General features: G+C 40.2%; 1 protein-coding gene and 1 long non-coding RNA gene across 2 annotated transcripts; both read left to right on the top strand.

Annotated features, from left to right (window-relative positions):
* Positions 1-507: 507 nt before the first annotated feature.
* Positions 508-2,177, top strand: LOC142376419 (uncharacterized). The gene is made up of 3 exons (XR_012769454.1): positions 508-613; positions 1,839-2,020; positions 2,121-2,177. It is a non-coding gene; the product is annotated as an uncharacterized LOC142376419 (long non-coding RNA).
* A 3,204-nt stretch (positions 2,178-5,381) lies between these two features.
* Positions 5,382-7,970, top strand: LOC142376418 (uncharacterized; the record flags this gene model as incomplete). Its single annotated transcript, XM_075459944.1, has 4 exons — positions 5,382-5,412; positions 6,150-6,351; positions 6,483-6,812; positions 7,837-7,970. Coding segments are annotated over exons 1-4 (697 nt in total), but the record flags the coding sequence as incomplete, so codon positions are not given.
* Positions 7,971-11,583: the final 3,613 nt, after the last annotated feature.

Consider the following 11,583-nt stretch of genomic DNA (forward strand, 5'->3'; position numbering starts at 1 on the left):
TAACTAATAATAATAATGATAATAATGATAATAATAATAATAATAAATTACTAAAAAATAAATAAATAAATAAAAATATAGCTGCTTCTGTGAAAAAATCATTGATTTTTCTGTATTTTATTATACAAACTTCTCTCATGAGGTAATTACCTGGGATGTTTGTCAATTAACAGGTGATCTAAGTAAATTAGATCACCTTTACCTTCTTAATATGAGCGACTACGAGTTGCGCTGATGTACTGTTGGTGGTGCAGAATATGTGACCACATGTGATAATCCAACCAAAACATACGGACGGCTTATCAATGGAGGTTGTTATGTCACAGAGTTTTCTGACAATGTCATTCTTATCAGCCAGAGCCGAGAGGCGTTTCAAGAGAAGGGACATGACCACTTTTAAAAAGCTGAGAGAACAGAGCAGGAGCCCTGATTTTCTTCTGCTTGGGTAGCATTCTTCCCCGGGAGCAGCGTCTGATCCAAACCTGCAGCAGCACTCTATGATGAGCCACAATCATGCTCAGCCCCCGCTTTCAACAAAGGAGCTGAGATGGTTGATGTACTTCAGTCACATCATCAGCATCCTCTCTCTGCTGCTTCTGCTGTGGAGCTACAGGTGGGTGAAATAACTCAGATCCAAACATACACACACACACACACACACACACACACACACACACACACACACACACACACACACACACACACACACACACCACCAAAGATAATGTAGACTACCATATCAGACGAGGTTTGAACTGAATTTTTTAATGTTTTTGACAGGAAAATGCAGATTTTTCTCCAGAAATTAGGATTGATTTTTTTTTTATTAATTGAATTAATTGGATTTTTTAAGTTAAATAGTTGATAAGTAGTATAACAAATATGTGTAGCAATCAGCAACTAAAACAAGGACAGGGAGCAAAACTAAGGAGCAAGCTCTTACAAGAATAAGAAGTAAACTCAGACCACACAAACAAACAAACTAAGGAAACAAACCTAAAACCACAAACCATGATAACTTCTCAGAGGATTTTCTGACAAATACTGGGCGCTAATTTTGTGATATTTGTTATTAGCCTATCTTTAGCCGGCTCTATACAACCATCTGTGTCTCCTGGAAGTAAGGATTATTAAAATAAAACTAAAGTTAGAAAACTTCAGCAAGTGGCAGGAGCTGTACAATGAAGTCCATCACTGGGATTGTCTGATGAGAATCAAATGACAAAGTTCAAAACAAAACGCTGTAACTTCTTCTGTGACTAAAAGCTGCCAAACAAGAAAAGAAGGAAAATGTTAGTGTAATCTTATCTGTGCTGAGCTGCTCATTTCCTGCCAGCTGAAGGCAGTCTCAGACCATAACACCTAATAGCTCCACAGTACAAAACGGTTATATAATATATATATATATTATACAGTTACAAAATAATTACCTACATATACTGTATTTTCAAATTCAAAATTTATTTATATAGCACATTAAAACAACCTCAGCTGCTTCACAATAGCAACTGCATCACATATTAAGAGAGTCATCAATAAAATAGCAATAAGAATAACTTCATCACAGATAAAAATAAAATTTGAGATAAAATTAGCAAAAAAATAACAATAATAGTAACAACAAAAGTAGCAAGCCAAGGTAAACTCCATTTCAGCTGGTGGAAGGCCAGGGAAAAGAGATGTTTTCAGTCTGTATTTGCCTTCACAAATCTTGACACGTTTAGGGCCTGAAAGATGGGGAATAGGAGAAAAGATTTCATCCTTTTCCTCCTATTTTTATTTTACTTGAAATTACTTATGACATCTCGCAAATCGAATAATTTGTTGCGGTTCTGCAGGCCCGACAGGAGCTTACAGCTTTGGACCCAGCGCAACCAAACACATGCAAATCTGCAAATCTCAGCCGAACCAACTACACAAATCTCAGCCGAACCAACAACACAAATCTCAGCCGAACCAACAACACAAATCTCAGCCGAACCAACTACATTTCCCAAGAAATGTGATCAGGAACTTGCAGGTGGGCAGAGAGAAATGATCCTTTTGATGACCGTTTCCTCCTAAACCCTTAATCAGCTGAAGGGAAACTCTGCTTTATTGAATGTTTTTCACTCTTGCAGCTCTTCAGGAACAATCGGCTTCTCTGGTGAAAGTGAGGTGGACAAAAACACTTCTGGTGTCAGCTTTTCTGGAGCACCGCGGCGAAAGAAAGGTCAACACTGTTCAGTTTCCGCCCTTCAGTGTACGCTCAAAGCAGCTCAGGCAAATGCAACAGCAATGTAACAGACTAACTCTCGTTGGTATTTGAAAGAGGAAAAGCATCGTGTCTGGTCTTGAAGCTGAGTTTCCTATAATCGACAGATATCCTCTGCTTTCCTGACCAACACTATTGTTGAAGCATAAGGGACTGCACCTCTCTCGGATAACTCCTCTTTTCCACAGCTGGCAACACAAATAATGACGATATGTGTTACATGTTGCAGAAAACAACATTTCCAAACCGTTAACTTTAGACATTTTGCAGAATCATCTAATATTTATGTTTTTGCCTGTTAAAATCATCAACTAATTCCTTTTTACGGAAGCCCAGAGCGGCCTTTTTTTTGATGGTTTTCTCGAGATATGAGTTAATTTACCGATGGCTTTCGAGGCCACTTTTTCTCCCCAGTCCACCCCTGTTTATATGTGTTTATATGTATTTCTGGCAAAGGTTTTTACCCATTTTTACCCCCCTTTCATGGAAAACTGAATAAAGTAGCCTATGAATCAAACATGGAATGTGGAGCGTTTGTGAAAATGCACAAAGAAAATCCCGCTGGTGTGACAAGCATTTAGTTATTTATCTCGTTATCTCGAGAAAACGATAACGGCACCTCTCGTGCATCATTCGGTAACCATGGAGACGGCCTGGTCCCCTCAGCCGGTCACTGATGAAGTCGACTGTATCAGCAGGATCACTGAGGTGTAAACGCCTGCTGAGCTGCAGTCGAGCCGGCCGTCTGCTAAAAGGACGCGGGCTGATATGAAAGTTATGTCTACAAGACAAACAAACTGCGAACACATAAAACACATATAAACAGTGGTGGACTGGGGAGAAAAAGTGGCCTCGAAAACCATCAGTATATCAACTCGTTATCTCGAGAAAACGATCATTGTTTTCTCGAGATAACCAAATCAAATCAAATCAAATCAAATTTATTTGTATAGCACATTTCATGTACAAACAGTTCAAAGTGCTTTATATAAAATAAAAGCATTGCAGCAGGGAGTGGAAGAAGCATTAAAAATACATAAAAGAATATAAAGAGAAACAAATTTAAATTAATTTAAAAACGACATAATTATCTTGTTATCTCGAGAAAACCATCAAAAAAAAGTTTATACGTACATGTCCGCTCTGGGCTTCCGTACCTTTTAACGCACAGAACTGTTTGATAATTATCATATAGGCCAGTAGAAAAAGTGTAACAATTCTTCTTTTGGCGGCAGGTCGCGTTCTTGGAATATCTCTGCGGAGTGAAAAGTTAGTCTATCAGTGCTGCTTACGCTGTCAAGGCGAGCTGCACATCACTGGTGGTGTCCGGTGGATGCACACGGATCACTTTTCAAAAATAACAAAAACAAAAAAAAGCTCCCTCCTCCCCTACCCTCACTTCTTTAAATAAATACACAAAAAAAAAACAACATAAAAAACCAACAAAAACTTTCCCTACGGTACAGCTAGCATCATGTGTCCTATTCCCCAAGGCTGTGAGACGCCCTCTGAAGTCTCGGTGGCCTCTGCTGGAGATCACTCTGAAGGTAATAAAGGGCTCCACAGAGGTTTTATTCCATTGTGCCAGAAGGTTCTGGTAATATGAAGCGATGGTTGGTTGGGTCACCCCCCCTTTTCTGTTGTGTATTTATGGATTTATTAATCATACTAAAACTTATCTACATATCTATCCTACTGCAGGGTTGGATAACTTTGTCAACCCAAAAAAAGGGAGCTATATTGAAATATAATTCTCAAACATGCGTCTCTGCGTTCTCTCAGGTAAATTTGAAGACGGGTTCCTGGAGGTGAAGAACCAAGAGGAAAAGACGGACTCCTTTCCTTACAACTTCACTGCCTGCATCTCCACCATGTTTGATTTCACCAATGTGCTTCAGGTAACATCACGTCACGTTTCCTTTAGGCCTGGACAACAATTAAAATGTTTAATATAATTAATCACATGATTAATCACGATTAAAGCAATACTATGTAACATTTCTACCTTAAAATAACAGCTTGAAAAAAATTGTGCGGCTAGAATGAGTTTTAATATTACGATTGGCCTGTCTCCTATGCCCTTCGGGGGTCTGAGTTGGAAAAACTGCGCTATGTAACTTTGCTGGAGCGGCCCGGGAGCTGAGCGGAAGTACTTCGACTTGCTTTCTGGCACACCTACCGCAAAAACAAATAGACCCCTCTCAGCTCCCAGGTACATTTGATTACTCTTACCTTCTCGGTCGACATAGCTTGCACCTTCTGACTCCTCGCCGGTTCGTCAACAAACGTGAAACGTGAAAGCGAAAGGGTGTTGTATTTACGACAGTGTAACCGTACATTACCTCCAAGCCTGTAGGGGGAGCTCCATAATGGGCTTTTTGAGAAGTTACATAGTATTGCTTTAATCGCATTTGTGCGCAAAATCCAAAAATGAATCCAAAAGTAGTGTATAGCTTTTAGCATTTAGCTTTATTTTAAATGTGCTGCCATATAAATGAAAGTGCCATAACATTTGTTGTGCAAACACACTTTTAACATCAGCATCTTTCTGTAGTTTTTATGTAGAAGCCTCGCTCCACTGTCTGTTTCCTTGAATGACTTGCTGCTATCAGTTGTGTGTTTTGCCTTTAAGTGATATTTTAGACTGAAACTACTACGCTGAGAAGACAATTCAACTTGGCTGTAAATGCAGGAGTTTTTTTTTAAAATTTATTTTGAAATACGTGCTTTTATGTTGAAACGAGTAAAACAGTAAGTAGCGCCGGTTAGCTCCGTTAGCTTCACACAGAGACCGAGCAGCACCTGTAGCGGTGATGTTAGCTGCTAGTTTATCTTTATTTTATTACTCCATGCTTCGTGGTGTCTGCTGTAACTGTGTGAATGTGATGCATTCAACAGACTTTTACAATAATAAAACCTGCGTTAATGCGAGATAAAATATTTATCGGCGTTAAATAATTAACAAGTTAACGCGCCCAGCCCTAGTTTCCTTACTTTATCACAAAGCAAACAGGATGTGCTCTGTTGAAAGAGCGCTAAAGGATGGAGTGGAATCATAGATTCTTTCTTTTTTTTGTGAGCCTTGAAGCTTAGATTATAGTTGGTTTGGGAGGAAGTATTTCCCCTAATGTTTGCCATGATAAGAAAGAAGAAACTTGGTACTTTTTTATGATCTAAATACTTCTGTTGCAGCTGGTGCAGAGTTTGGAAATGTTGCAGATCCTGGGGGTGAACAGAGTCGTCATCTATAAGACCAACTGCAGCCTTGACACACAGCGTGTTCTGCACTACTACACACATAAAGGCTGAGTATTGTGCACGTTAGTCCTCATAAGCAGCATAGTCCCTGCCAAAAAACTAAAACTGCCATTTTATCAGGACTGCTTGGCCTTACATAGCAGTGCAGAGGTCATCCTTTAGCATCAGTTTTTAATGCTCACCTGTATAAAGTGTGTAGGATTAATGTGACGAAGCAGGGCAAATGTGTAACACAAGTTCATTTCTATTCATAGTACAGTCTAATTTCCAGCTGCCATTTTACATTTTTTGGGGGCCAGAAATATGAACAATGTGCATATTGTTTTTTTTTTAAAAAAAAGCTTGCAAACAGTGCCTGCTGAAATACCAGATACTTAAATGTAAATGTCTTACGTACTCTCAGCTGTGTGGCTAATTAGCTCCAAGCCATTCAGTAAAGGCAGGTATTTACTTGCCCGATGTGAAACTAAAGGTAAAAACAACCAGCGACAGGTGAAGGTTAAGGAAAGTAGAGAAAAAATGTGAAATGGAAACTTTTTACTGGCTCCATCAATGTTTTTATCTTCTTAAAATAATCCCGATTGTGATTTATAGAGGGCTGAAATGTCAACAATCTGTTCCTTTATTGTCTCCTCAGGTTTAGTGGAGGTGATTCCTTGGTCTCTGTCAGATTATCTGAGAGTATCTCGTGGTTGGTTGCCTAAGCACGGTCCAGGCCAACTCCACTACTTTGGTCAGATTCCTGCTCTCAATGACTGCCTCTACAGATACATGTACCGGTCCAGATATGTGGCCTTCCATGACATCGATGAGCTCATTCTGCCCCAGGCAGTCAACAGGTAGAAGTTTCTTGATCAGTTTTTACAATCTATAATAGATGCAGCCTACAGTCTGTGCTTTAAAGTCCTAAGTTTTGGTGTATTGTATGAAACATTCAGTTTCTAAAGTGTTTCACTCATTTTCTCACCAGCTGGTTGGAGTTGATGCCGCGACTGGAGAGAAAATTTGGCCCTGATAGTTGTTACAAGTTTGAGAATAACGTGTTCCCCGTCAACTTTGTCCCGCCTCCCCACAAAGCCAGAACTCTACCCCAACCACAGCGCCTCTGGGAGAAAGTATCCGGCCCCAACATCCTGGCCCACCTGTACCAAGAGCCCATCGATCCGTATGAACGGTACAAAAACTACAAAATCATCGTCAACCCTCGGTCTGTATTCAGCACCAGCGTCCACGGAGTGCTGAAGTCTAAGAAAGACTGCACCTGGGTTTACAGACGCATGGCACGGATATATCACACAAGGTAGGCTGACGCCTTTCTACTTCTTAAAGGGACAGTTCGCCTCTTTTGACATGAAGCTGTATAACATCCCATATTAGCAACATCATTTATGAACATCTTCTTACCCCCTGCTGCGTCCTGTGAGCAGAGTTTCCGCCTCGTTTTGGTGTTGATGAAGGTAGTCCGGCTAGTTAAAAAATATACCTGCCATGCTGTCTGGAGCTGCATAACTGGCACACGCTCTTACACTAAATGCATCACATTCTGAGACTAAAAATCTTTACTCAGACAGAGAGATGACACCAGAGTAAGCCTCTCTCCATTTGTCCCGACAGGGAAATATATAAGCTACTTGACAGGCTTTTCCTTCCCATAGCCCCACATCTGTGGAACAGCTTTCCTGAAGACTGGAGGGCAACAAAAAATGATGTTTCAGTATTTTTTAAATCATACTCAACATCTACTCTTTTGGTCTGGCTCACTGGCATCCAGCGTTGATGAGATGTCTTCTCATTCAATCTTTTGATGATGTTACGATGGAGTGTTTGTTTTTGAGAGACTCTGCCTCTCTAAGGTGCTCTCTTTGTACCCACTTATGTTACAGATCTGTTGTCAATTAACCTAATTAGCTGCAACATGTTCCTCCAGCTGTTTCTTTTTAATACCCCTTTTAATGCCCCCCGTCCCAACTTTTTTCACACCTTGCCACCATCCAATTCGAGATGAGCTAATATTCTTTTAATAAAGTTATTTTTGATGTTCTACTGTTAATAAAACAGAGTTTATTAGCTTTACAAATCAATTGATCAGATTTTTTGACATCCTTTTTATCGTTTCTGCCGGTATTTACTTTTGTGGAGCTCTTCGTGCTGTATTTATTCTGCATGAAGCGTACGGATACGTTCTGATTGATTAGTTTTACGTCCCTCCTGCTGAGCACAGCTGCTCGACTGAGATAAGATTTGATGCATTTTTGTTTCAAACATGTATCTGTCAAAGAGGCTGAGGACACTCCGTAACCATTCTGCCTCTGTGTCCTGTGCAGACTCCAGAGAAACGCACAGCTGACACCAGACCAGATGATTTATGACGGCAGGCTGCTGAACTACAGTGATCGCCTAATACCGGCTGTCAATACTGTGCTGAGAGAGAGTGGACTTCTACCAGAGGACGGCAAATGTTAGCTTCTTTAAGTCAATGTGTGCCTGGGATTGTATTTTGTGAAATAACTGTCACGGTCTCAGGCTTTTTGTTGTGCTTTTGGTTCAGTTTAGGTATTAAACTGCGCATCGATGACGTCATCCCAGTAGACGCGTGTGTAGAAAGTTTCCTATAAGCCCCCCGATAGTCCCGGATAACAACAACACGGCAGCTCTGAGCTAACAGTGCAATAGTACGCGTTCATTCATTCATTGGTCTTAAAGTATTGGTGAAATAAAGACAGATAATGTCTTATTTAGAGGCTGTATTGTCTCTGCCCTGTTCTCTCCCGTTATATAGATGTACAAGTGATCTAAATATCTTCCGAAGGACGCAGACTTTCACCAAACTGTTATCGGTGAGCAGATGAACGCATTTTATGCCAGAAATAAGGTCCAGGTTTAAAAAAACGAACTTCTCCTTTAAGTTGATTTTGTGTTTTTTGTGTCTTTTTAATCATTAATTTTTATTCTTGCTCATTTCTTAACAAGCACCAAGGGAGTCTGTACTGCACTGCAGAAACATCTCACTCTTTTAAGAAAGGAAATACAAGAAACTGATTCATGTGTGTGAGCTGAAAGCGTCTCCTGAATAACAAAACATGCTCGTTAATGGACCTAAACTCACTTTGTCTGAGGGAAAAATCCTTCCACAGGCTTTTCTTTTCACTAAGGGCTGACTTCACAAAGGGGATATAATTTAATCTAACTGTAACTAAGCTTATTTATTCAATTTAATAGAATTATTAATGAATATCATGAATTATGGGGCACTGAGTAAACCAGAAACTAATAAATAAACACTAGTATCAGTTTTCAAGGTCTTTTGGTACTGAGCAGACGTGATGGCGACTCAAACCAGCAGTTATCCCGGTAGACTGATTGTTGTCCGTCTTTTACTGTCGCTTGTATAGTTTGTACATAGTTCCACAGCACAGGAGACAAATTGAAATGTCAATGATTGCGTCTTTGTGCTAAATTGAATAAATTCTGTTGTGCTATATGAAAGGACAAGTTGTTTGTGATTTCTGTGATAAGTGGTTAGTGTTCAGATTCATAGCCTTCATATCTGCTCTGTACGCCTCATATCTGTCCCACAGTGATTGGGCCGCGACATAAAACGGAAACAAGGAGAGTAAAGCCTCGTCCAAAGACACTTTAACTGCAGCTGCAAGGCCAGTGGGGAGGCAGAGGAGCACAACGGCATTAAAGGGACAGTTCGCCTCTTTTGACATGTAGCTGTATGACATCCCATATCAGCAACATCATTTATGAACGTCTTCTTACCCCCTGCTGCGTCCTGTGAGCCGAGTTCCAGCCTCGTTTTGGTGTTGATGAAGGTAGTCCGGCTAGTTGGCTAGGGTCCCGAAAATTAGGGCCCGACTGATATGTTTTTTTCAGGGCCGATACCGATACCGATAATTTTGGAAATGGAAGGCCAATAACCGATATGTGCAACCGATAAATAGAAACATTATTCACGATAAATTAAAAATAGCATGCCCTGACACAAACTTTCATATCCATTAAGTCTTTTTAATTGTAACAATGAAAAGTGCAGGGAGCTGCCAGCAGCATTTGTAAAATAAAGCCAAACATAACTTAGAATAAAACGGGAAATAAAATAATATAAATACATAATTATCAATAAAAAAATAAATCACTCCCTGCTATGAGAATACTTGAATATATGCTATTTTTATATTAAAAAGTAATAGAAAATGAAGTGACTGAGAACTAAAAAGCAAGTGTAGGGAGCTGCTGATAGCATTTTCAAACAGTAAAATAAACATAAACATCCCTCTGAGTCAGGCTTCATGAAGTTGTTTACCTAACACCATGGTTGTTAGCGCAAGCCTGCTAGCTTCTTGGTGGTGGTGTGACAGCCTGTCTGGCTACCCGTAACAAGATGTTACTCCAGATGGCCAAAACTTAATTCTATTAAAGTTAAGTAAGGACGTTAGGACCAGTCACCGTTGGTTCTAACGTGCTGGGTAACCAGTTGTTACGGAACAAGATAGGCTCTCACATCGGCAGGCTACCAAGTAGCTAGCAGGCTTGCGCTAACAAATGGTTAGTCTCAGGAACAAACACAAACACGTTTTATTTGGTCTTCATTGACCATGGCTTTCAGTCCACCTTTCGTGTAGAACTACAGACACGTTCACGTTTCCATGTGGGGGTTTAAAAATCACTGTACACTATGCTGAGACTGCTTTATGGACAACCGTTTCAGTGAGTAGTATTCGCTGTCATTCTGGTTATCCTTACGTGAGCTGAAGGTTTGCGTCGTTACACAGATCAAATGGACCATTTTCACTAGTTGTATACACTAATAAAGACGTTGTGGTGCCGTGCCTTTGCAACGTTGGTGTGTTTGTGACTTATTGCAGGGGATAAGGCTTCGTATATGCTTACCTTGAAGGGAGTTTGTTCTCTGCTTCAAGTTAGTACTGCCACCACCGTGGCCCCACTCGCCACGCAGCCGCCTTGAAACCGCTCACAGCGTTCAGTAGCCACCCCGCCCCCAACTTGCGCCACGGCCGCCTTGAAACCGTTCGCAGCCTAGCGTGTTGATTGGTTGTATTCCGTGTGCCAAACAAATCAGATGCTGTGACGGGCGGGGCAATGCTCATGAACTCAAAGTGGCGAGAGTGAGAGCAGAAGACGCGTTCAGAACGAAACGGCTGCAAAATTTGTTGTGAAAATTATATAAACTTATCAGTGGAAATTTATGGAAAGTATGGCCGATGCCGATATCCCCAAAATGCTAAATATCGGCCCGATATATCGGTGGGGCCGATAATCGGTCGGGCCTTACCGAAAATAAAGCGTCTTGCTTCTCAAAACAATATGCGTTCAAAAGAGTAAAACATTTGCATCACAAGATTCAAATAAATGTCAGTCTGCTGTAGTTCCCCTACAATCCAGTAGAGGGTGCTGTGACTTAGAGGAAGTGAATAAGTGGAATCTGTGAGACGCAGTTTTATCTAAGAAGCAGACGATGTTCTGGTAGAAGAGACATTTACAGACCGGATTCCAAAAAAGTTGGGACACTAAACAAATTGTGAATAAAAACTGAATGTAATGATGTGGAGGTGCCAACATCTAATATTTTATTCAGAATAGAACATGGCGTCAACAAATCCCAAAAAAGAGAGAACAGAGAGAACTTCTGTGGAAAAGCATGAGAAAAGTTAACATCTGACCTTTAATGAATGATTAATTAACTTTGAAACAAATATGTTGAGTATAAAAGAATAAATTGTTGATTTAAGCCAATCATTTCTCTGCAGGGTGACTAAGTTGGTGTGTCTTTAGATTACCTAATTGAGTGAAAGGGTCAACTTTCCCTCGTAACCAAACACATATTTTCTTCAAAAATTTCTGTGTAGCAAGAACAGGAAAAGCATGAGAAAAGTTAACATCTGACCTTTAATGAAATGCAGAACAATAAAATACAAGCAAGTGTAAAGCTCGACTTCACATCAAACTGAAATTAAATATTGCTTCTTCAGATGTTTACATAAATAAACAAAGCTGGTGCAAAGCTACTTTGTGGATCTTAACTTTAAACAAAACAAATATGTTCA

Source organism: Odontesthes bonariensis, unplaced genomic scaffold (genome assembly GCF_027942865.1).
Source record: "Odontesthes bonariensis isolate fOdoBon6 unplaced genomic scaffold, fOdoBon6.hap1 scaffold_293, whole genome shotgun sequence".
In the NCBI taxonomy this organism is placed as follows: Eukaryota; Metazoa; Chordata; class Actinopteri; order Atheriniformes; family Atherinopsidae; genus Odontesthes; species Odontesthes bonariensis.